At 42.2% G+C, this 26,304-nt stretch overlaps 1 protein-coding gene across 3 annotated transcripts in view; it reads right to left on the bottom strand.

Annotated features, from left to right (window-relative positions):
* KIAA0930 (KIAA0930 ortholog) overlaps positions 1-26,304 on the bottom strand; it is a 77,182-nt gene that overhangs the window by 39,272 nt on the left and 11,606 nt on the right. For all 3 annotated transcript variants that reach the window (XM_030040205.2, XM_030040204.2, XM_030040203.2), the window contains exon 2: positions 556-704. In XM_030040205.2, coding sequence (XP_029896065.1) covers positions 556-704 — 149 coding nt within the window. The remainder of the gene's footprint in view (positions 1-555; positions 705-26,304) is intronic.

Below are 26,304 nucleotides of genomic sequence, written 5' to 3'. Positions count from 1 at the left end.
GAAACAGTACTTCTATAGGAGGGCTTATCATCTTAAATGTAAATTATGAGAATACAGTCATTTATCCACTGTATCCCAGCTCCAGGAGGCTGCATGTATTCTGCTACTGACTACCCAATAGGTGTTCATTCCCGATACTCTGGTATCTCAGGAAGGGTTCTTCCAGAAATACCAGTGACCATCTTCCTCCTCCTTTTTTCCTCCCTTTCTACAGGTTTAAAGTTTCAATTTATAAAGTATCATCATTGAAAAGCAAAACAAAAATCAGCATGTATGTTCTCCCCTTCCCCCTAAATGCAGGCTGACCAACATAAAAGCTTCCCAAAAAAGCACGCAAACTCTCTGATCTCCTCAAGTCTGTGATAGTGAAGCTTGCTTGCACTGCTGCTGATGTTCACAGCATTAACCACGGTATTTCTCTATGGGCCAATTTTGCGTAACTTCTTGTGGCGGGCAGAGCTGGAGATTCCTTATCCTTCAGATGCGTCAGGTACTCCAGAACACCAAATCCCATGGTACCTTAAATTTCCCAGGTTAAAATATATCATTACTTACCTTTTTCCCCTCTGTGCTATCACCACTGACATAGGACAGTTTTCGACGGACATAGAAGAGCATATCGTCTTGCCGGGGGGCCCATTTCTCCATAAAATATGTTGAAAACATCCAAGTCCAGAACACAATACGGTCATCTTTGAAACATCCTAAGCGGCATAAAAGAAAGGAGAAATAAGAGTTGTGGAATTAGCATGCCACATTTGATTGTGCTTAACATGACACCCGAAGTCTTTGCTACACATGGTCCAGTCGAGCCCAACAGTAGCAGAAACACTCTCTCACAGCTCAGAGTAAGTTTTTCCACAGCGTACAGCATAGCCGCCATTCGGCACGAACCCACAGCCCGTCTTTAGCCACCGGCAACCAAAACCACCTTCTTGCAGCTCAGGACCCATGAGTGTACCCTGGTTATGCCTGTGCCATGGAGAAGGACAGAACCAGCGCACTGAGAATATACCAAAGAAGCACTCAAGGAGTAATTTCAAAGGCACATAGTGCCAATATATGGTCCAGTTAATGACGTGAAGCTGTCAGCTACCAACAGGTTTATTCCGTGCTCTCAGGGAGTATAGCCAATCCTTCAGGAACTAGCAGCTGATCCCTTCCTTAAATCAATACACAGGAACAAGAACGTACCCGTGGCAGGGGTGACTAACTCACCCTCTCTCTGACAAGAATAAAACCCAGCTCTTCCTCAAGGAAACAAAGAGTTTTGAAGTCCTGAATCCCAAGTAAACAAGAAAAAGCAGGGGGAGAAGGGGAAAAACGGGAAGAGGAAGATGCAACGAAGTTTTGTTCAAGGAGACAGACAAATTACATCAGCATCAGCAATAGCACGGCAGTTGGCCTCTCACCAGGAAAAGGAGGCACAGTAGCAGTGACATCACATTTTGTGAAACTCTTCAAAGCACTTAACGATAATAAAACAGCAAAAGGTGCTGCACCTCTTCTATGCTGCAATGCTTGCACACTGTTAAAGACCAAAATTTATACTGACAAGGAGGGAAGTCACTACTCTGCCTGGTGACAAGGGAGATGAATTTCTCCCACTGCTGCTCAAGTCCTACTGGAGGCTCCTTGATGGAGTAATTGCATCCTCTCCCCAAAGCCCTACTGAGAGATAACTGCGGCTGTTAGCCAGAGTCTAGCTGTTTCAAAACCTGTGAAGAGAGAAACACTAAAAAAAAAAAAAAAAAAAAAAAATTGTATTGTTGAGAAACAGCAAAAAGCTGAAATGGATGATGGATAGTCATGTTACGTACAAGCCAGCAAGACAGGTGAGGTGTGTGCATGTACACCCGCGCAGCTGACAACCCGACCTCCAGAACATCTATCCCTTACAGTGGCTCATTTCCCTAAAAGATACACGCTGGCTGCCAGGTTGGTACCCACGTCGCTCCCCAGCCCTCGGCTAGCGTTCAGGTTGGTGGGTTTCCCTCCCAGCGGTACACTGCACGTATGAAATAGTTCTGCAGAGAGGAGAACCTTGCGTGAGACCGAAGTGACGTTTATTTACAGCGATACCTGGATTCAGCTTTAGAAGATTTCCCAGTCAATTGCCAAGCAATCTGACACATACCATAACAATGAACATGATTTTTCTTAGACACTGGTGGCTAACTTCAGGGCTTCATAAAGCAATCAATCAAACTTAATCCACAAGTGTAACTCAGCACATTTTCCTACTTCATTGTATGTGCAATATTTGCAAGACAAATCTTTCTTCCCATCTTTAATTACTGTGGTGGGTAGGAGATTAGACTTTCAAATTTTTTAGCGGACAAATAGGTGATTGAAATCAAAATCTTAGGTCTCTCCAGCTAAACCCATAAGTAATATTGAAAACAAAATTAAATTCCACTGATGGACCGTGCACAGAATACATTAGTCAACATCAAGTAGGATGGTATTTGAAAATATATATATAGTTGATTATATTAAAAAAAAAAAAAAATGAAAAGGCTGACAGAACAGAAAAAGGACAAGGTAGGTAGTTCCCAGTGCAGGTTAATTCCAGGCCATGCTGCAATTGCTTTATTTGCATGGCTGCAGTGAAGTCATTTCAATTACTTAAGGCGGCATAGAACGTAATGCGCAATCGCGAATAAAATCTGCAATACACTTAAGTACTATCCAGTTTTTCCAGCAGAGGAAGGGAGTCAAGCACTGGAGAGATACGGGATGCTGGGCACCTGTGCCATCTGAACCCCTCCCTTGGGCACAGGTGAACAGGACTGTATGGCAAACAGCTATATTTGAGAGCCTACCACGTAAGAGTGGATGCAAATGTGTTCATGCAGACTCCCAAAACTAGGCTGAGAAAGGACAGGATTCTCATCGGTCAGTATATTCACAGTAAACACTGAGAAGAGAAAAAGAACAATTCAGGTTTAAGGATATACTGCTGACACAAGGACAAGTGGCTCTAAACTACCCACCAATACATATGTAGGCTGGAAATTCCAAGTTGATTCCTAAGCATTCAAGCCATGAAGTTCAGGAGCAGCCCCCTCAGTTGGAATAGTGAAGGCAAAAATCCATACAGCTGCAAAGATAGAGCTCAACTTGGTTAAGAAGGTTCATGTGGTACCATGACAGCTGAGGACACCATGACCCAGTCCTGCCTCTGTATTTAGCAAAGAGCAGAAAACAGGGCATGCATTCATCGTGATTCATTAAAGTTCTCAAAGAAACTTATTAAATCTCATGGGTTTTTTGAGTACCTGAATTCCCAGCCTTAATTAAATGGGGAGGAGGGAGGAAAGGGGGAAAGAGGATTGCCCTGAGTTCATCTGGAGTTCTAGGAAAATCAAAGGAAAAAGAAAAAAAGAATCTACATTCTGTAAAAATCGTCTCTGAAAAAGTTATAGTGTTCAGAAGTACACCACTTTGGTTTTGCTTCATAAATGAATGAACAAAATAACCCTACCCAAGCCACTCCTAAATTTATATTAGAATGTTTTTCTATTGGGGAAAATATTTTTCCCTTGAAAAGCAAAAATCATCAAGTTATCGAAACCCAGCATTATAAAAGAGGGTTAAACCACTTTTAGATTCTGGCAGTACCTGCAAAAATCTGAGCCGTTCTCGTACAAGCTGCTTACACCATCGGATACGTTTTACACAATAAAGCCCATGAATTAATATGCTCTTCTGAACTATTTATGGGGGGTTATAACAGGGCATTAATACATGCGGGAGAACAGCAGAACAGGGTAAGGTACCAGGACTTTGTGTGTGCTTTTACCCTTGCTGGGGAACGCAGAACAAACTGATTCAACGTACTCAACATTAGACTAAGCAGAAAACCAGGGGACAGAAGTGCTGCAGCAGTGAAGCTACTTCAGCACTGCAGCATAATGCAGGGCAGAAAAAACCTGAAAACCCTTACAGCAATGTTGGAAGGCCGTCAATTCAAAACTCTACCTGCAACAGATTAGATGTAAAATTGTCCTCCAAGCTTCAGGGATATTTGCAGACATTGCTGTAACTAAAACCAGCCTGAGGATGTTCTAATTGTCCTGACTGCAGTGGCTAAAGGACTTTTCTTGAAGCCAAAAAGAGCCAAATCACTGCAACACAGCTGCTTTTATTAAACTTTAGTAGAAGCAGGAAGGACGGGGAACAGCACACAAGAAGAATTAGCCTTTAAAATCTACTATTAATAAATATTAATATTTATGCTATTAATAGCATTAACTTGGAAAGGAAACAAGAAAATTTGTAATTGTAATCCAGACTTCTTAAAACTTGAGAGGGGGCGGGAAAAAAAATCTATTCCAACTTCAAGCCAGAAACCGTCAGATCCAGTATGTCCACTCAAGCTCGCCTTCAATTATTAGATCCCCAAAAGCATGGCGTACCCTTACAGTTATTTTGGTAGTTTACAGCATCTCACTGGAAGCCTTCCAGCTTTGCAGAGAAGAAACTTGGAAACTGCTTTTAAAATTGTTTTGGGTAATGGCTTTGAAACTGTGAGGCTAACAGCCCAGCAGACAAAGTTATTCTTTTCAACACACAGAAGAAAGCACAAAGCCTTAATTTCTCAGCCTTTGCCACAGCACCCTGCCACGGGGCCTCAGCACCCTGCGGCGGGGCCTCGGCTGCACTCAAGATAGTAGGGCTTGGAGAGCAGCTCCGTGCCCATTACGTGCCGCCCACCAAAGAAGCGGACAGAGTTGGCTCGCAGTTGGACTGCTGACGACCTTACCCCTCTGCTAATATACTCAATACTGCTTCTAGCCACCTGGCAAGGACTGAGATCAAAAACAGAAGCAATTTTTCATAGCCCGGACAATCGTGAGTTGGCCGCAGCTTTCTATCACATCGGTCCATTGCCGCTTGCACAACACTCAGAAGATGTGCATGCACACGTATATACTACTGTTAAATTGGAAGCCCCTTAATAAAGCAGCTGGCACCTGAAGCCCTGGAAGCTTTGACTTCAGTATTTGGGGAGACCTTTTAAAATGCTAACAGTTTTATTTTTGCCAGAGGAGAGTTTGAGCCTTCTGCAACACCAGAATTAAATGATACTTGCAAAGGAATCAAATTCCATCTATAGTTGAGAGCATGTAGCAAGACGGCTTCCTGAAAACACTCCTCCCCTAGCAAATTCTGCTTCTAAATTAATAAAATGGAATTAAGAGTTCAGACTATAAATCTTAATACACTAAAAGTTGATTATATAATTATGAGACCTTTGTCTTGAATAAATCCTAATTACAACAATTTACTGTAATGATTCATTTACATGGATTTTATCCTCATTAGAAGCAAGATTTATGCCAGCTGCTATGTAATAAAGGTCTTTCTTTTTACCTACTAGATTTTTATATTGAGCATTCATTTTGGGGAACTGACTCCAGATCCACATAAGAAGTTGTGGTTTGGTTTTTTTTTTTAATTAATACTTTACAAAAAATCAGTGGATAAAGAGAAGCGTCAGCATATTATTTCGCTTCAAAGGAATAGAAGAAAAGATTTCCCATTTGGTGGATAATAATTTTTGCAGCATGTACCACTCAGAGCTGAGAGGAACAATAATTTCAGCTAGACAGAGTTTCTTCCTATGCTTTTATTCCTCTAGCTTGCCATGAGCTACTCTTAACTGTGAAACATCATAAAACGCCTTTCATCCAATTCTGCCACAGTGCTTAGCATCTGTAAAATGAGCATTCTTAGATGTTTAGGGGTTAATTAAATGCTTATGAAGATCTTTACAGCCCCAGCGTCGAAAGCAAACTAGAGTTCTAAGCAATTCACACTGTATTTAATTTTTGTTTTGAGTTTAGCCAAGTATTCTGCAAGGACAATATGAGAAGTGCTTCATATAGATTAAAGCTATCTTTGATATTATAAAGTTATAATTACAACTGCATAAAATCACAACGGATGTTCCCTGTCCAGTGATAGTTGCCAGCTAGCCAGATCACTAGAAATCTAAAGTTCAGTCTTCTTCCCACGCCTACATAAAAGGACACCATTTAATCCCTTCAGCTTCCCCCTATACAAACACAGGACTTCACCAAACTTTCAGAAGTTCGCTGGCAACCGACAGTTCAAGAGCAGACGCACAGAGGGAACGCGCTGCCCAAGGAGAGGTCCCAGAGCACGTCCCTGCAGCACGTTCCTCTCCTCAATACTGGGGCTGGGGAAGGAGCACCACCACCGATGCCAGCTGTAATGACACAGCACGGCGAGAAGTGCGCTTTTGCAAGCACGGAAGCCCTAAATCTGTCAGAAAAGACAACGTATACTTTCAACGTAAGTTTTTCTGGCAGAACCTTAGCTAGAAAAGGAAGGCATCATGGTAAGAGCAGTGACAGGGACAAGACAGATGCCACAGATTAAACATCCAACTCCGCCACAGAATCAACCCCCCTCCTCTTCTCAGCCTAAAATGGAGGTAACTATCCTCCCACCCCATCAAGTGTGGCATGCGCACATCCATTAACGTAATATAAAGAGGATAAGCAGAATATAATTAAAGATGAGAGAATAATTTGATAACAAATACAGCACACGCTTCTTTACTAACAGACAGTAATTTACAAGGAGGATGGATGGAAGCTCATTCGGAGTTGAATGAAGAAGAACAGTCTAAACCGAACAGAAATGTTGCTGCTCTTCCCTTTCTTTCTGTAGGCCTTCTAAGAATATATCCTCTGTCATGCTTTCAATAGTGCACACACATATATTAGACTTTTTTAAAGCAATATAATTGATTTAAACCTTGGCTTCATAGCATATCTATGAGGGAGCTGACAAAATTTGAGCTTCAAGTATTGAGTCATCAATGTTAAAAGGCTGAGAAAAACATTAGGCCAATTACTCTTACAGCTGCTATGCCATATTTACTCATTTGCCAATAGATGATATCACCTCTCTCATATTTATCACCTTCTTGGAGCACAACTAAATGGTAGGCATCACTAAAATCCCCAGAATCAATACGCAATTTCAGTACACACCTTAAATTTAAAGCCTGTTCTCACCAGATAATTGACTCAAAGGCCCAAAATAACATGAGCCAGAAGCTGCCACTTGGATCAAAGACAAATGCGGTCCTCTGCATGGAGAGGGAAAGATAAACATATTTCTACGCTCAGGAATAGACTATAAAGTCATCCACAAAGGCCTGTGAACAATTCCATGAAATAATAGGTCCAAAACACTTTGAGGTTCAGAGAAACTGAGCTCGTTTTCAACGGATAACTTCCATTTCCTGAAACACAGAAATGACTCAGAGCTGACTGAACAGAGCTGTGCTTAAGCCTTATGCGGAACTAAACAATGGCAGATAAAATGTAATTCTGTTTTAAAGATCACAGCTTACCCTACCCAGTAATAGTTTCTCTCCTATACCATAGAGCTTTAATTTTGAAACTCTATATAAAAGTCAAGCCAGGGTTGTAGCAAAGCAACTTCATGGTCCATACTTATAAAGCACCTGTCAATCACATCACATACCTATCCCTACTTGCAAAGTGATGTAATTATATCACTCTGGAAAAAAAAAAAGAAGGATAATGCCACAATGTAAAAACTTTTGATTCTGAGAACCGAGGTAGAACCTTCAGGTGCATTTGACATTCACTAGTGATGGCTCTCTGCTGCTCCATGCTTCTCCTGACCCCTCAGACTGTCCCCTAACCCTAATACAACACATTTTCATTCATATAATTAGATACAGACTTTGCCTAGATTCTGAAGTTTTCTCTTTTACCCACAGAGGCTATACAATCAGGGTCAAGGCTGATGCATCAAGGGACATCTGTCGCAGAGATGGCTTTTACGAGGTATAGATTCCGTGCACCGTAACCATACCCCTACCTAGCCACTTGCTCTTTCATTGGATGGGATAGATTTGTGCCATGAACGTTAAGACAGAACGCTTTCGTTTCAATATAGCAATTTCCAAACATCTAAACAGCAGACACTTCACAGACAGTTTATCTTGCCACCACGATTTACCACCTTCTTCAACATAGCATGCATGTCAACTACAACCAGTTTCCTGTCTCCTTGGAAAATATGAAATAGTTCATTTATATTGCAGCATCACTTGGGGTATCATAAACAACCTCTTCCTTTCTGCCTAGGAGAGAAAATAATTCATACAAATTAAACTTTCCCAATATCTCCCGAGGTTGTTGGGAGTGCATATTCTTCCCAACTAAGAATCATCCAGGAATAACTTTGATGCCACAAAATGTACCTTATAAAAATACCAATAGAATGGAGATAGATGAGAATCAGACAACAAAATTTACATCCATCTGTCGTTTACTTAAAAATTCCTTCTTTTGTGAAGGGTCTGCAGAAAACAGTACGAGGTATATTATACACAGAAGATGTTTCTAATATTGACTGTGCTTGCTTGCATTCCAACAGCAAGAAAACGCAAGGATAACAATTTCTAGAGAAATAATCTCTCCCAAGAGTGACACATATTTTGGCCTAAAATTTAGAGCAACATCCTCCCCATAAGACCAAAAAGAAAAAAAGTTTTGTTCCTTTCCCTAACTTATTTTTTTAGGAAAAGATAACAGTTTCACCATCATCATGTTTCTGGAAAGGGCCTAAACAAGCCTGCTTTTTAATAGCTATAAATTGAAGGCCAAATCCTGAATTTACTGAACTTAACCACTAAGCTTTTAAGGGTGCAGACTTACGGGTCATCCATTGCCTTGGCTGTTGCCTCTATCAGTGAGATGGGGAGCAAATTCTGCCTGTTGAGGTATCTGTTCTCAGTGCTCTAATGCTACTAATTACCCCCAATTGTAAAAAGGAACAATTAACATTATATGTATCAACAATCAGCAGATGTTCTACACTTTTTGGCAAGAAACACTTACCGAAATTAGGCTTCAAACTGATACTTTCTGAGCTTTTCAGGTCAAATGTTACAATGATGAATTTAGCAGCACAGACAGGATATAAATATTGAAGTTACATGATGAAGAGTGATTACTTTATGGATAAGGACCTACAGGTCCTATCAAATCACTTGAAGATGACAGTGACCAACTTCTCTTACAAAAAATTCTAAAGAAATCCAAATGTTTCAAGACAACTATCATGTAATAATGAACTCCTTTCAGTGAAACCAAAGATACCACTTTTTCATAGTAGCATTAAAAAGTGTTTGCCATCTTGCCAGCAGTATAAAAATAGTATCTGTTAACATGAACAATAACATAAACCACCAGCTATGTGGAACATTTGCTTACTGAAGACCAAAAATACTTGCCAATTAAGCTAATAAATAAATAAATAAGGTATCTTGAACTTGAAGAGATCATAGGGGAATACTGTTAAGGAAACACATGAAGGGTAAAATATGAGAACTCCCATTCCAGCTCAAGCCTGGCAGACCACGGAGCACCGCATTTTCTTTCTAACAGGGACCAGGAGTCTCAGAAAAGCAAGAATTATTTCACAACCAGTAACCTACTGCACACCCAAGTCTCACCCTAGTGCTTAGCAGCTGGATCTTGCACTGCACCTTAAAACATGAAGATTTTTGTCTTTGAGAACCTTGGAGTTACCCTTATTTTCCTCAATAACTTGGGAAAAAAATCTTATGAATATAGGAATTCCTGTCTGAAACTCTGCAAGTTCTCAGACTCAATTAATTAATTTGGTATAAAAGAGCAGTGTAGTTTTGGGGTGGTGGTTTGGTTTTGGGGGTTTTTTGGGGGGCGGGGTTGGTTTTTTTTAATATTTCATAACATGCAGAACTAGTTTTGATGAGAGGAATAATTGAAAAAGTGATATGGCTCATGTCAGAACTTTTAACTTTGCCACTTCTGGAAAAAACACGTTGCAAAACAGCCAGGTAGAGTGTTCCTACAGGAAGATAAAATTCCTCTTGCAGCTTACAGGAAACAAGTGTACTGTCATAGCAACGGATTAGCAATACTAGCTCCTGGTTACTAGTAGCAGGCGATAAATGTATAATTTCCAGGGCAATGACCATGGACTAACACAACAAATTTTAGTGTACAGCCAAAATGTTCCCCAGGTGGTTTTGCTACAGATAGCCATTTCCATATTGACACAAGCAAGTACAATCCAAGCACACACTAGGCTTCTGAAAGACAACAAGATGCACTTATCACAGCAAATGGTAATACTTTAAAAACACATCTAACTTAGAAATCCAGATCCCATTTCCAAGCAACTGCAAACACTTGCAGTGTAAATTTCATGGAAAGTCAAAGAACGCAGGTTTCTAAGTGCCACTCTATTATGTGACATTATTATTGTTTTTAATATTATACACAATTTCCCTCTGCTCTATCCCATGGCTTTATTTCAAAATTCCCATTGTACGTCTCCTCTTCCCTGAGAAGACACATAAATAAAATCAGGATATCAAACCAGCTAACTAGGAGACAGTAGATAGAGTCTAGAGTCTTTTATAAGTGCAGAGAGTCTTTTAAAACCTGAATACATTCATGCATGGAATCTGGAAATTAATACTCTCTCCCCTTCCAAAGCCCTGAATTTCTCCATTAAATATGATTTATTTTAAGCTTTTTTCCATAAAGAGAAATGAACAGATTTCTTCTTTTTTTAAATGCAAACAAAAGCATCTGGGATGAAAATGAGGGACTAAATCAAGATAACGGAAAGGTTACTGGAAATGCTAATAGATCTACTGAGCCAAGACAAAGCCTGCCACAAACGATGCCAGATTTTGCAAGCTGCCATCATTACCAGAACTGGTGTAAATTCTAGCCCTATTCTAGTAGCCACGTACTTAAAAATATATGTCACTTAAGAACACAGGATAGTAACGGACCATTATTATCAACATAGCAAAAGAAACCCCTTTTGGATGTATTACATTTAACATACCTCCTCTGGCTACAAAACAGGAATTTCAAATGGACTGTGATTTGTTGCAAGCGCACACGTAGACCGGGAGTGACGACTGAACAGTAAATACCTACATCACAAGATCAAACTGGAGTTAAGAAGTCTTGAATGTTTTATAAAACGCAATGCAAAAGACATGCATGAAATAGCTCTTCCAGTAAACAGGAGTGTTTCTTTTAAAGAAGCATTCAGAGGTAACAAGCAGTGAGAACTGAGACTATAAATATCCTGGTAGAATAGGATTATGTCTTAAAAATCCTTACATTCATACGCTTCAGGAGAAAAAAAGGCTGGTTTTAAAGCAAACTGCTAACCAAAGGTAGCAATTATAATTTTGCTCTCCAATGCTAACAAAAGACCACACCAATCTACTTTCAGATGCTAACCTTCGAATGTTAAAACCAACCATGCAGAAGGAAATAATCAAGCGCACTTCAGAGCAATAGGTGGCCCAAAGGAGAGCTGCCATCACGGCCAGGACTGCATCACTCACCGACGCTTTGCTTTTGCTTTAGTTTCTGTTGTAGGCTATTTTGGCTACCTTGGGAAGCTGCCCACTTTCCTCTCAGGAAAACAGGGTAAGGAACACCTTCTCTTGTGGTTGGCTTTGCTGCTTTAAGTTGCAAAAACGCATACAGGGGTGTTTTTAAATTTTATTTTTCCTTTTCAAGGCTTTGTATTTCTCTAATGGTCTCTGAGTTCTCCACTAGTGTAGTACTACAGGCAATGAAAGCTATGCTGACTAAAAAACCAAGATGAAAACGAAACGCACCCCATCCCTACTTTAGTCCCATTCTGTAAGCTTTAAGATACTATTTCAAGACCTTATCCAACCCTTTCTGCTTGACACTTGCACAGATGTCAGTAACTGCACCGCATCCCCACGTACGCACCCCTTCACCTGGCACGCTTGCATGCTCCGCCACTGGTTGCTGGGACATGTCAATACTGTTTCCCATTCACAGCATAACAGTGACACCAGAATTACATGCCAGCTCTCCACAGGCTGAATGTCTAAAATTCCTTACACTTAGGCTGCAAAGGATAAGAAAGGATATCCCTCCTGGCTGTTTTTCTTTCTTTCCTTTTTTTTTTTTTTTTTTTTTTTCTTTCTTCTTAGCCTTCTAGCTGTGAGACTGAGCCAGAACCAAGCTTCCTTTCCAACAGTATGCACAACTGCTCCAATACCTAAACTGTACTGAGATTTTATTGAACACTGCTTGAATGCTACCCGGGCACATCTGAAGCAGGGTATGAATAAAAAACAAACGGTGATGACACCATCAACAAGCAGGCCATTGACAGGGGAGAGCCCTCAACACAAGCCTGTTTGCCAAATAGCTAAAGTAGACTACGCAGTGCACAGCAACATCTATTTTGTTGGTAAGTGGCCCTACAGACTTACCTTAAAGTGAAAGAAGCAAGATAGGGGTACAACAGAAACAATAAAAAGGAAGGGGAACACGATTAATCTTACATCTTCTAACCTCATTTTGTTGGTTTTCTCCCCATAAAGCCCAGATTTATGGCACCATCGCAAAGTGACAACTGCATCCATTTACCTTCCTTGCATACCAACATCCAGCTTTCTCTGGTATTTGTATTACCTGAGACCATGGACCAAACCACAGATGTTCCTGCATATATTGGGGAAAATATGGAATCTACCATAAGGCTTTGAATGCCATTTTGATGCAAATACTTCTCGCTACGTGGAATGAATGAATGAATTTTGAGTCAAATACTCTTAGCCAAACACCACCAAGATTCAGAACATCTGAAAGATCAAAGCAAGAAAAATAACTTAAGGAAGGGAGAATTTAGTATTAAAAGCCATAAATACATAACAATTATTCTACAGCCTTTCAACACAGCTTAGAAATGCCGGGCATTTCCCTGAAAGGCATGTGCTGAGCAGATGAGAGAAATGAAATATTTCTGGTTTTACTAACAAGGACCCCAACCTTTCTTGCTTCTGGGGAAACAAGAACTTCATTCCATTAGAGAATACACCTAAGCACATGTAGCCGAGCGAGTGGCTGGTGTTTTGGGCACACAGGGCAACTGAAAGAAAGAAAAGGAGTATAACAGTAGGGATAAACAGCTTCTGATTTGCGAAAGGGGGAAGATGGGAGGAAAAAAAAAGTTACCACTGAGACCCAGCACTTGCACTTCACAAATTAGAAACCTCAATTCATATCTGCTCCCCCATCCAGATCTCCTTTGTGTAGGAAATCTGACATCTTGATACCTTTGACATATGCATTTATTTCTGCAGGAAAAAAACTGAGCTTTCTTCACAGTGTATCAGTTGTCAAGCTGTCGAGATGACTAACGTTCACATCACTGCCACATCACTATTGTTGTCCTGTTTAAGCACTAAAAGCATTTGTCAGAAATTTTCTGTCAAATTAAAATACAAAAAAGAAAATAGCAGGAATCATTGTGAAAGAGGATTCCCAGCTGGAGAAAGAAAAAATAAAGAATAGATCAGAAGCTAAGAATGAAATTCTCTCTCCTCCAAATATTAACATGGATAATTGTAATACCTGGAATAAAGAAAAAGTTATTCCTAAACCTAATGTATCAGGACAATAAATTACCATGAAAAAGACACCTCCATGTTAGAATTTTGTACACTTAGATGAATCTCTTGACTAAAATGTGTAACGAAGGAAAGTGGAAGAAAAACCACAGCCTTCCTCTAGCACAGCATTTACTGAAAATAGCCTAGTACACTATTTGAATCGCAGATTTTCTCCTGGGATGAACTAAAGTTCAAATCCTGAACACTAGCACAAGTAGCCTGGGGACAGGAGGGAACACGTGGAAGTACCACCTTTCCACCACACATGCACACAAGGCGACTCCAAATACACTTACAGAAAAAATTCAAAGGTTGTCATCTGTGGCTGATGGTTCCTTCTTCCACCATAAATTACTGCCCTGGGAGCGGGGACAGCAGAACAGATGTTGAATTTGCACCTCAGCAGCTGTAGTTCAGAGTATTAACATGAAGTAACATTGGTTTCTTTTTTTTTTCCAGTCTGCCAGGCTGTGAGCACCTGAGGAACAGACCCAGTGACCATTCTGCAACCTCTGCGATGGAGGCAATCATCTCCAGCACACAGCAGGGTGGACACAGCTGGGGCTGGCAGCCTCTCAAATCCTCTCAGCATGAGTCTGCTGATCATCTACTACGTGTCTTTTCACATTAATTCCAGGTATTTGTTCTCTAGAAGCCCAGCCAGTAATCTCACAGATAAGTAGTGCTTACAGGAGAGAACTGCCTTCTAGAGCTCATAGAAAAGACAGCAAATTAAAGGCACTAAGCTAATATTGAGTCTAACTATTTTATTATCCCAGCAAGAAAAACTGAGCTCTCTAGCTTAATGCTTATCCAGAAAACAGCTGTAGATGAGCCAAGAAATCCATAAAAGCGTGTGTAACCTGGCTGCAGTCAAGCAAGTATTGATTTCAAGGAAATCCATACCTGCACACTGTGCTATAAAGCTGTGTAGTTACAAATTCAGGAAGTCATCCCACAGCGTCAGCGACCTCTTACCAAGTTTGCAGCTTCATACCAATCAAATTATCTGGACAGAATTAGAATGGGAAGAAGCCGTCCCCTCTCTCATAACAAAAGTGCGAAAGCAATCAGCCCCCCTTCCTCCACCTGAGTCTGGGAAGATGAGTTTCTTTCCTCCTTTTCATTAGCTTCAGAGCCTAAAGAACCTCATGGAGGTAAAGAGAAAGAAGATCAGCAGAAGGTACCGCTACAGAGAAGCAGATACTGAAGAACTCCAAGGGTTTTCTTATGTTACTCCACCCAGAGGCATAAAGACTAAGTGTCTGAAAAAGTAGAAATTGCCTTTCCTTCAGCCTTCAGGTGATTTTCAGCATCCCCCATCTCCTCCTCTGTGAGATCGGATTCTTTCACGCATCCCCTAGACATTGCATCGGAAGCCCTGCCAGGTCCCTCCAGCCTCCCAAAACTCCACAAAGAACGGCCACAAACTGGCATGTTTGAGCACACACGTTCCTCTCGGATCTACGCACCCACCCGTCACCAAAGATTTTCCAGCGCTCTGCCCCACCAGACGGGAATGATTCGGTGTCATATGCCACCCAAATCTTCTCCTCCTCAGGCTCCCAATCCTCTCTATCCCTGCGTTCAAGGTATCGTGCATGCTTATGTTTTTAATGATAATGGCAAAACTGTTTCAAAACCTTAGATAAGCCGCATTAAAAGGCTCATAAACAATTGAATTAAATCACTGCAGAAAACACAGATGACGCAGCAAGCAGGAGAGTTCTATAAAAGCGTTTAAAGCAAACTTACCATCATCATCTGCACTCAACAAAACACTTCAGAAAAATGCATCGCCTCCCCTTTGCCACCCAATTCTCGCTGAACACTTTATCCTCAGGTAAGAGAGGAGGTAGGAAAGCCAAGCACTAAAAAAAAAAAAAAAAAAAAAAAAACACCTGCTCGAAACCTGCCCGGGTACCACCAGAGCCCCGCCGGCGGGGCGGCCTCTGCGCCTCAGGACCAGCGTCTTGGCCTCAGCTCAAAAGGAATTCCACACGAAGCGCACCGAGCTGGATGTAACATCCCAAGGATGCTCGTTAGGTGGCATCTCTAGATGTATCACAAAGCATGAAAAAGCCATACGTTTTCAAAAGTAAAAATAACAATTTCAACCCACACTTGTTGATTTTAACCCATATACAACCCTTTCAATCACTAGCTGTCAGAGCAAACTGGGTCATCAGGAATACTGCGTTTAACTGACTCGCAACATTTTACAGACCTTTTGAAGTAGAAATGCACATTGGAAACTCTTATTTTAGTCCCGAATCTGAAACGCAGCACCATGCAGGCTGGTACGAAGAAAGTTAACTCCACCTGAGCCAGACCCAGTACACGGGTCTATCTGGTGAGGTGACCCACGACATCTGGGCCAGAGACCTCCAACGTAAGCACAAGCTGTGGCAAGCCAGGCTGGGGGAAGGTCCTCCAAAAGACACCATGCCCAAGAGCTACCACGCTGCTGGTCCCTGCTTGGGCTGCCATCCTTCTGCCCGCCACCATCAACTCGTTCGTTTTACCGGTTCATCACTAACCGGCCGTTTCTCCACTACTGCGGCAGCATGCATCAACTTGGAACCATCACTTAAAATGATCAGCTGCCCAAAGCGTTGCCCAAAGGCAGACCTGCAAGTTAGTTAAAAGCAACAACAGAGGGCTGTCCTAAAATTCTTGTTTTGTGTATGACAGTGACTGAATCGCCACAAATAAGACTGGACTTCCCTGAAGACTGATTTTCACAAAACAACTCCCTTCAAAACCAACCTAGGGTTACTGCCACCATTTTGTTCTCACAGTTCTCCCCAACAGTGCATCTGAAAAAGCTCTGCTCTGCTCTCAGTAGATGGGCTGCCACCTTCCCCCCCCCCCCCCACATTGATTTTAAAGATTTGGCCAGGCTTTTGGCCGAGAAATTTCTTTTATTGGTTATTTAACAAACAGATGAGTACAACAGGTACCACAAGAATAGTTTCACACTTGGCAAAGAAGGGTTTCTCTATTCACGTCACATAACAAATAAAATGCCTTTTCTTTTTTTTTTTTAAAGGTGACATTAGATACGTTCAAAAACTAGACAAAGAGAAAACAAATCGAAGCTAGAATAAACAGGCTCCACAAAAGGCGTTTCCTTCACCGAGGGGGCCGTCTTCGCCATCCGGGGGTGCGTGCACCACGGGGGGGGCTGCCTTCGCTCTGCTGGGCTTGTTCCATCGGCGCAGCCGAGCGAGAAGTCTCCTCCACCAATTCTGCCTCAGGGGTGGCCGGCCACCCTTGCCAATCCGCCCACGCTCCTCCAAGACAGGCGGGGAACCGGTCAACGGACCTGCCGGGGCTGAGAGCTCGGCGTCGGCGTCGGCCTCTCTCCTCTCCCACTCGCGCTCCTCCCGCCAGTCCCGGTGCGGAGCTGGGACCGGACTCGCTCGGGGCGGCCGTTCCTCCGCCCTTCCCTACGCGGCACGGCTACCGAGGCCGCTCGGAGACGCAACCGCGGCCGCCGGCTTCTCGAGGTTGCTGTTCTTCTCGCGAGGTTCTCCTCGCGGAGCCCGCCGCTTCCACGGCCCCCGGGCAGAAGAGCTCCCGAGAGCGCACGCCTCCCGCCGCGACCCCCCGACGCCTTCGGAACCCCCGGGCCGGTTCCAGCCGCGTCTGGCCGGCGAAGGGAGCTCCCGCGGACGACGTCTGCCCAGAAGCGCCACGGAAACGAAGAACCGCTCCGCTCGAGGCCTCGGGCGCGGGGCGAGGACGAAGCTCGAGCTCACCTTTGCAAGCCACGGGGTCCACCTGGAAAAAGCAACCCGAAGCACCCGCGAGCCCAAACTGCCCGAAAGCCAGTCCTTCCTCACAGTACAGAGGCGAGGGAAGGACCCGGCAGGCGGCATCCCCTCTCCTCCGCGTCGCACACGAGCGATCCCCGCCTCGGCGCCGCTGACGACGGCATCCTAACACGCGAAGCAAACCCGGCGAGAGATTCGGCAAAGCAGCGCTGCCTTCCCCTCCCGTTCGCGGTCACGCCGCAGAGGTCCCGACGCTGCCGTCCTCCGTCAGACCCTTGGTCTGTTTCAGCGACGTTTCTGGCTCTTGCTATAAGCCTTCGGAAAAGCCCTTGCCAAGCGCCCCGGGGACGATGACAACCAGCCCGGCTACCCGAGCGCGACGGGGGACTCTTCTGCAGGGAACTGCCGACGCATCGCTCCCCGGCGGCTCGACCACCACACGGCCGGCTTCTCCCCATCCCCATCCCCTCCCCGAGACGGCTACAGGCGAGGAAGAGGAACGCCAAAACCCTTACCCTCCGTTGCCTTCCCGTACTCAAGCATTACACCAGGGTTTTGTGTCAATCTGCCTTGATTAACAAGAAGCTTGGCTGCAGAACTGAATTACCAAAAACAAATAGAGACAAGGATAGCCGGTGCTAATCTAACACATGTACACAGACTTCCTAATAAGTGTAATTATAGTATTTCAGTAACACATTTCGGTTCTTTCTTTCTACCTCCTAATTAGCCACTGGCAAGCAGGAAGAGAAGTGCAGACACAATCAATGCCAGGAGATCGGAGCACGGTTCCTCTGTGAAGCTGCTTTCACCCGACTCGGTACCGCGCTAGCAGAAAGGAGATATTTAGACTGTTGACCTGTCAGTTATTTCTGATTTATTAACAGTATTGGTAATGATCTACCAAATACAGAGAAAGCACTGACCCCCTCCTCTTGCAGACTTTTGCAAAAGACATACTTTGTACAAAGAACAGGAAAAATGGTAGTACGTTTATTCCACCACTTTCTGCTGATTTTGTATAAGAGTACTTAAATATAGTCCAGGCACCTAATTATATGTGACTATTACCAGGTATAACTAGCTATTATCCTCACATCTTGAGCAAATTTTTTTAGAGGCTGTCATAATTATTTTGTTTAAGTGTTTATCACTAGAAAAGTAATTCCCACATTCATAAGTCAGGTGCTGTCTTTTGAGTTACTTTGCCTTTTATATTTGAATAATGTTTTTACTAAGTTAAAGAAGTTGGTCTTCTTATCCTACAACCATCTCTAAAACCTACAATCTGTTTACCTACCTTCTCCTGCAGCTCCTACTGTTTAATCTCTCCTCCTCCTCACAGAAACTCCCTCCTTTCTGTGCATCTAGACAGAAATAATACCAGACCACAGCTTCTAGATTCATTAATATAACACCATGCATTCTTTCTAGATACTGTACATTAATACTGTGCATAAGAACACAGTGGTAGCACTTCTAGTCAAAGATACAACCGGTTAACGCATGTCTAATGCATGTAAGGACTTAATTCAGCCCCAATGTTATTACTAAGTTCAAAGGCTTTTAGAAAGGGAAAAGGAGGCCACAGGGCAAAGAAAATCCTCAGACACAAGTACCAATTCTACCATTTGCAGCACTCACTTTGGGAAAGGGAAGGCCTTAGCAGGTTTTCAACAACAAAATACAGTACTTCAGGATTAAAAAAAGTGTAAGAGGTGGCTCTAGCTCACCTGGGAAAGGCCCCAAGGAAGAAAAAAAAGCAACCAGAAGAGGTTCTGGCCTTGCAAACATCCCCAGGGAGGGAACACAAAGTAGAGGGCAAAGCATAGAGCAGGGCTTAACAACTCAGCAACTGAAGGGTCTTTTTCAACATTTATTTTTGGGCCCAAAAGTGTAAGCACTTCCTCAGTGGCAAAGTGGGGGGAAGAAAGGCACAACACTGCTGCACACCTAAATCAGAAGAGAAAAGAGTCCAGTCAGGAGTAGATGAAACAGTGGGGAGCAGAGTCAGATAGCTATAACCACAGCACCTGACCATTTTGGAGGAGCTCTTTCATATATTTAGAGACTAAGTTCAAAAAGAAGCATTCCCAAATGATCCTGTTTTGTACAGAAGGCATGAAAGCTTGGATGGCCTCGCTTTCAGGCTTGCCTGCATAACATTACTGAAGATTCAACTTTTGCAAAGTTGACCAAAAAAAGAAAAAATAAATCCGTGAACTTCAAACAAACCTCATAAACACATTAACGGAGGGGTAGAAGGCATTATGCTGCCCTTTATATGAATCCAGAATTTTACTGAAAAAGTTAGCATTCCAGAAAAAAGCCCAAGTCAAAAACCACCAGAAGAGGGTTGTCTCCCCCCGTCACTGACTTTTGGGTCGAGTAAGTCACTTAGCAGCCCTGCTTGACTCTATTCCATCTGTCAGGATAAGACAATATTTTCATCCTTTCACGGAGACAGATCAGTTCATAGAAAAAAAAAAATTCCTCCAAATATTTCGTTTGTAGTTAAAGAAAAACGTGCTTTAAGCTATTCTTTGTCAAAAACGCTCTCGGTTTTGTAGATTATGACTCCAAAGTAGCATAACCATAGATGAGCCTAAGAGCATCAATGGCAACATAGGAAAGATGTCCCTGCTCATTGCAGGGGGGGGTTGGACTAGATGGCTTTTGAAGGTCCCTTCCAACCCAAACTATTCTACGATTCTAAGATACCAAAGATCTATTTAGACACTGGTTAACATAATCGTCATCAAGTGTCTAGAACTACCACTTTGGGTGTACTGACAAGACACCACAAAATTGCAGTTTAACCTCTTCCTAAACCAGCTCCATGCCAGTACCTTGATCTGCCTTGGTTAATTAAACAGTGACACAAAAGAGCTTATTTTTTCTTCTCTCTTATTAGCTGCTTGGGATTAACACTGGGGTATTATTCTGTGGCAGAATTTCTTACACTGGGTTTAATATTCAAAGTTATATATCCAGTAACTCCACAGAGTTACTACAAGAACAGCATAGAAATAGCACAAAGCTAAATTCAGATAACCGGGAACTGAAAGTATGAAATTAAAGATGAAATATTTCCAATTCTTTCTGTATTAAGCCATTACCTAGTGAAATGCTAGTACAGGGCATTCCTGGTGATGAAATCCCTTGGAGAACATTTTCCTTTCAATTCCAAGGAATACAAAACCAGCACATAAGAACTGTGAGTCAAGACCAAAGGGTGTTTATCCCAGTATCATGCTTTAAACGGTAGGCAATGTAGCCGGACAGGGAGTAGAGGACGAAGGCAGGAGTACATCACCTCTCTCCTCAGTACCCTCACAGCCCCCAATGACCTGCAGGTCAGCGGCATTCTGTGCTGAAGACCTGTGTATGTGGCAGCTCCCACTGAATCTCTTTTCTACTCACCTGTTCACGCTCCCCTTGGACCCACATACGCTTTTACAACCTACAACTGTCCGTGACAGTGAACCCCACAGCTTTTACCATACATTGTGTGTTTTGGTGTTTTGGGTTTTTGGGTTTTTTTACCTACCAATTTACAATTTTATGCAATGGCTTTCTTCACAGGAAGACACAGTGAGCAATTACTGCCTATACACTGTATTCATACCACCCACTTTACAAGTCTCCGTCACACACAAGACCTGAAGCATCCTTTTTCCAGGTTGAGAAGTCCTAGCCTACCAGTAAAACATCCCGTGTGCAGAAGCCATCCCCATAGCACCTCTGCTGCCCTCCTTTGAACCTTTTCAAGTTTATAGCATTAAAGATGAGCATGTGCCATGGAATAATTCCGTGGCAAAAAACTGTTCTCATAACTTCTAACACCCGAGTTCCTCTTTTGCCTGCGTTCAGCAGAGGAGCTATTATGGAACAGCTCCAAACCCAGGTAATACCAACTTGCTCTGTGAACTTAATGTTTGTAAATCAGCTAAACCCAGTGGCAGAGTTTCTAATGCAACCAGTTTTGGGGCACATACGTGCTTTTCCACAAAACTACCTCCTCTTCTTCCCTGCTCTTCAAATCTTCTCATTGCAGAGCGCCAGCGTGACTAGAAGAAAGAATCTACCCTCATGCACAGCCAGGACCAACGATTGAGATTTCAAATGTGCTCTTGTACAAGAGGACACATTAACAGGCCTAGAAGAGGGTATAATAGAGCCCTCACAGGCAACACTTAAAATACAACCATAGCATGAAATTGCACAGCTTTGTATTAAGGAAGTTCAGCCCAGGGCTCTTTGGTTTGAATACTCTTTATCAACAATTTGTAACATAGGAAAAGAGCCCTAACAAAAAGGAAAGCTCAATATTTAATATGCTTTAATTTTCCAAGATTAAATTCATAAAAGCCCACTGCATCAGCAACGGAAACAATTCCACCTGAGGAACGCCCTTGGAACTGAAGAGCAATCAACCAACACAACATGTTTCTCCGTTGCCTCCTTACTCTTAAGATCTTGTACAGCTGTTTCTGAATTCAAACCATCCTTTTCCACTATTTTCTGTTCTATTGAATCTCACCCAATTGAGAGAAGTGTTTCACAGAAGTTATCCTGAGTGTGGCTTTAGGCACATGTGTAATGTACAATGAAAGAACAACAACACACAACACAAAGAGAAGTTCTTTCACTGACTGAATTGCTTTTTCTAGGTCAAATTGAGCACCTCCTTATACAGAAAACAGCTAAAAACCAGTCGAACAACTCCCATGAAGAGCTTTTACCTTCTGAGAGAAAGGATACCGTGGTTCAAACACTAGATTTGGTAAGCACCCTCTCGTAGTTTTGGGGTTGTTTTTCTTGCTTCCTATTTTCTTACTAAACTAAGATTTTTCTGCCCAGTACTCACCTCGCCATTTTAGATACCAATAACACATCTTATCTACGTCCTCAATTGCTTTCCTGAAGTACTTCTGGTCACCTCAGAAAACCTCAGCTTCTGGAACACACTGATTTCTGCTTTGTAAACTTCACATACCACCTGCCACTTTTATCACCTTTATCATATTTGTTTTCACTTTGTTTTCTCCCACCGAGAGGAACGCACAATGACCTCTGTAGAGGTTCATGTATTATCCAAGTCCAACTCCTCAAAACATTTTTGTGGAAGTCATGTGAAGAGAACAACTCAGCCAATCCTGCAACTCATGCTAAAGTATATTCTTCTAAGCATATGAATACCTGTACTTAGCAACACAAACATTAAGGTGAATGCTTATTTTTACATGACAGCCACGTAATATCATTTATTACAGTGCTGCACTACATCTGCTGCTGGCTGCCAAAATGCAATGGACATATAAATCTTTGTGCAGTGTTTTGAAAGACCACTAAAAGTGACAAAGAAAGGTATAACTGAACACACCTGAGTTTGAACACTAGCCACAAAGTTTGGCTGGGGTTTTAGAGCTCCCTCAAATTTGGACCCTTTTTTGATTCCTCCCATCCTGGAAAAAAAAAAAAAAAAAAAAAAAAAAAAGAAAAAAAAAACCACTTGCTTATTTGTTACTTCATTTCACGCAGGTAATGAGAATGTTGAAGGGAAACAACTGTTTGCTCATACAAAAGCATCAAGAAGTCTCAGTGCTCGGATGCTGGGCACTGTGGTTTTCTCCTTTATTTTCCTTGGGATGGTTTCTGTATTACTCAGAAGAGGAAGGTGCAGGAGACCTTACTTTCTCTCATCCATATTTGTTTCAATTCTCCATTTCCACTTGTTCTTCTCCCACTGCAGAAGATTGCTGCGTATCAACATGACTGAAGATACAAACACAACCTCCTCTAGAAAACAAAATAATTGTAAAACATAATCTTAAAGTTCATATCTCTTCCTGTCAGTCTTCTCTCTTCTATTACTACATATGCAGTGGAAACCATCATTTTAGTTAACACTTAACATTGAATCAAAGCCCACAAGATTTAAAAGCATAAACTACTGCACACTATCTACAGATTTCCACTTTGAAAAAGTGGAATTAAAACTGAACCATAAATAATTTGAGAAATATTTTCCAAGACAGAGCAATCCTAGATGTTACATTTAGAGAGAAATAAATACAATAAATTTTGGTATGAAATACCAAATCAAGACAGCATCTTACAGGCATCTGCCAGTTTATATATCGAATCATAGCAAGGGTCAACACAATTGACAGGATACCGTTATCTGCTACTGAACTGTAGTGCACAGAAATAATAAACTCATTTTCATCCAACTGTCATCAGCCACTTTGCTGTACTTCAGCCTCTCGTAGCACATGGTAGTTCAGTTCCCCAGAACCTGCATCCAAACCTCACTCAAACCCATGTGCGATTCCATGAGGGACTGAAGCACCAGTTTAACAGATTTAATTTATTCATTAGCATAACACCAGAGGAATCACCTAGTTACACCCTTCACATAAGAAGCTAATGCAGAAAGTTTCTGTGTTTCCAACTGACATAACTGTGAGAATTTAGTGCAGGTGTAACCATCCTCCCTTAATAGAGGCAACCTCAATTCCACTGGATGCAATCACTTTAAACCCAGTGGAAGAGGGACAAATGGTTACAGATTCCCTACTGCTGCTTCCAGGATCACCGAGCAACAGTCCCAAACTTTCCAAGACCTAAATCCAATCTGGGAAGATCACTTGGTAATTTATGAAGCATGCTGGCACTGCTGGAGTGCAGAAACTTGTCTGTAACAGGACAAACGTGCATTTTCAACACTACATATACATGCTATTTTTGTTCTCTGCCAAAGCAATCACTCTGTTCCAAGGCCGCTAGTCTGTAAACTTATGACATCCAGTGTCTCTATTTTCACACTTAATAAATACCACTGTCAAAACTCTGAGACACTATTGTGGTAGGTCAGGTAAAACCAGCAAATCGCATTTTGGAAGAACTCCAGCCTTACAAAACTACCGAGTGTGGTTGTTACTGATGTTTTCATGTATGTACCTCCCCTAACGTTTTATCTTTGCTGTGGGCTGCTAATTAGCATCATGCTGTCAAGGCAGAAGGAAGGAGCAATTATTACAACAGCAGTTTGCACAGAAGCAGAGCCATTTCCTGCACATGCCTACTATCACACACTGGTATTTTCCAAATTCAGTTTCTTTGTTCTAAGTAGAAACACTGGCAGCAGCTTCCCGAATGAGCACTTGGCAACTTCACCCTGGAAGCCGTAATTCTCACTTGCCTTCTAGACCACAAACCCACTCGCTTTCAGAAGCTGACAACCAACACTTTCACCCATGTTGCGGCCAAGATTTTTTTTAAAAAAAACAAACTGTTTGACACTGCATCTCTCAACTGGTTGTCCAGCTTGACACGCATAAGTAAGAAGACTAATCTACAGAAGGACGTACTTCTTTAAAAACCATGCCCTTTAGAAATCCCACTTTGGGTTGCCTTCTAAAGTCTTCAGGCTAAAGCAAAGTGGTTCTTAATGTCCAACAAACTGAATGTCTTTGCCAGTGCCTAGCTCCTTCAGTTAATTAGGCAGCACTCCCTTTAGCATTTCCATTATTATTAACCAGGCTTCTAAGATAACAAATATAGCTGTTTAGCTAAAAATAAAAACGAACCGTGTCTGCCCACTCACATACACCGCAGTGAAACCTCCTCTTACTGCAAAAGCAGGCCCCTCTCTTTAAACAAACCACATTCATACAAGGAAGAAAAATGTTTCCTCTAACAGCTTATCACTTCACTGTGAAACCATCAAAGGGGCAAAAAACCAGTCCAAGGCCAGCCTGTAGGCACTGCACGTAGGTTGCCAAACTGCAGACCTGGAGACCATCAGCCCCCTTGACAGCACACCAGCCTTTTGTGCTGCAGGCACCTTGTACCCGTGAGGAAAGGTATTGTTCCTTGACAGCCCCCAGTAAAGCACGAGATTTTAATTTAGTCCACAACAGAACAATTGAAAACAAGAAAAACTGGCTCTCTGGGGAAACAGTCATTATTGGTTAAGAGAGAAAGGAGGAGAAAAAAGGAGGAATTTTAGTAACATCCATGACATACTAACTTCGGTCAGAAATAACCCAAAACAACTGCCCTAAAGCCAGCAGCACCCTACTCCTTAAGACACAGAGCAACTACTGCAAAGCTATTATTCGGTTTAAGAAGTGGAGGTTTATCCTACCATTAACACGTTAGCTGCTGAAAATAGGCCATCCCTTTCCATTTGTAACCAGCATCACTACTTCAATTTCTCCTCCAAAGAAGAGACTTGCACAGCTGTGAATCCCTACAGATCTGGAAGGCTTGCACATGGGTGCACTACAGTGAAGTGGCCCAGGGAACATGATAATGGAATAAATATTTAAGAGGCTTCCTAGCTTTTTGCCTCCAACCTGCAATGTGGCTACAGTCTGACACTTCAGCTCTATTTCTTCTGCCCTCCCTCCGTCCCTGGGTCTCTCTCCCACATACCACATCACCCTCAACCAGCCATTCTCTCCAGACTAAAAAAAATCATTATGAAATACAGTTTATAAAACCAGAAACAGTCACAACCTTTATTTGTTGAGAAATCACTACCTCTATCTTATGACAGCTACAAGATCTCAAGTAGGAACATGTGAGTTGAGAAAGAAAGGTCTTATTTAGAAAATTCCTCAGCAAAAGCACAAGAAGGCAATGTCTTTTTCTGCTTTTCCCCACCATTGGGCTTACCAACACCCTCCCCTGTGATTTTGATTACATAGTTTACTACCTTTTGATGTTGCCACTAGAGTTTTGAAGTAAAGAATATAAATCTTAATATTCTTCCATTCAATCACCAAAGCACTGAAGGATAGATCTTACATTTGAAGAGACATATAAAGGCTTCAGATACAGTCACAGAAACTCTGATTTCCCCTCTGTCCTTTTGTATTCTGTAAATTTCAGAAAATGCCCTCAACCTCAGATTTAAGAGATAGTGACAAACAAGTATAAGGTAAGCATTACACTTTTAATTGCTGCATTTTTCACAGG

This window comes from Aquila chrysaetos, chromosome 17 (assembly GCF_900496995.4).
Source record: "Aquila chrysaetos chrysaetos chromosome 17, bAquChr1.4, whole genome shotgun sequence".
Lineage (NCBI taxonomy): Eukaryota > Metazoa > Chordata > Aves > Accipitriformes > Accipitridae > Aquila > Aquila chrysaetos.
The sequence above is the reverse complement of the archived record's forward strand: the minus strand, read 5'-3'. Positions and strand labels throughout refer to the sequence as shown.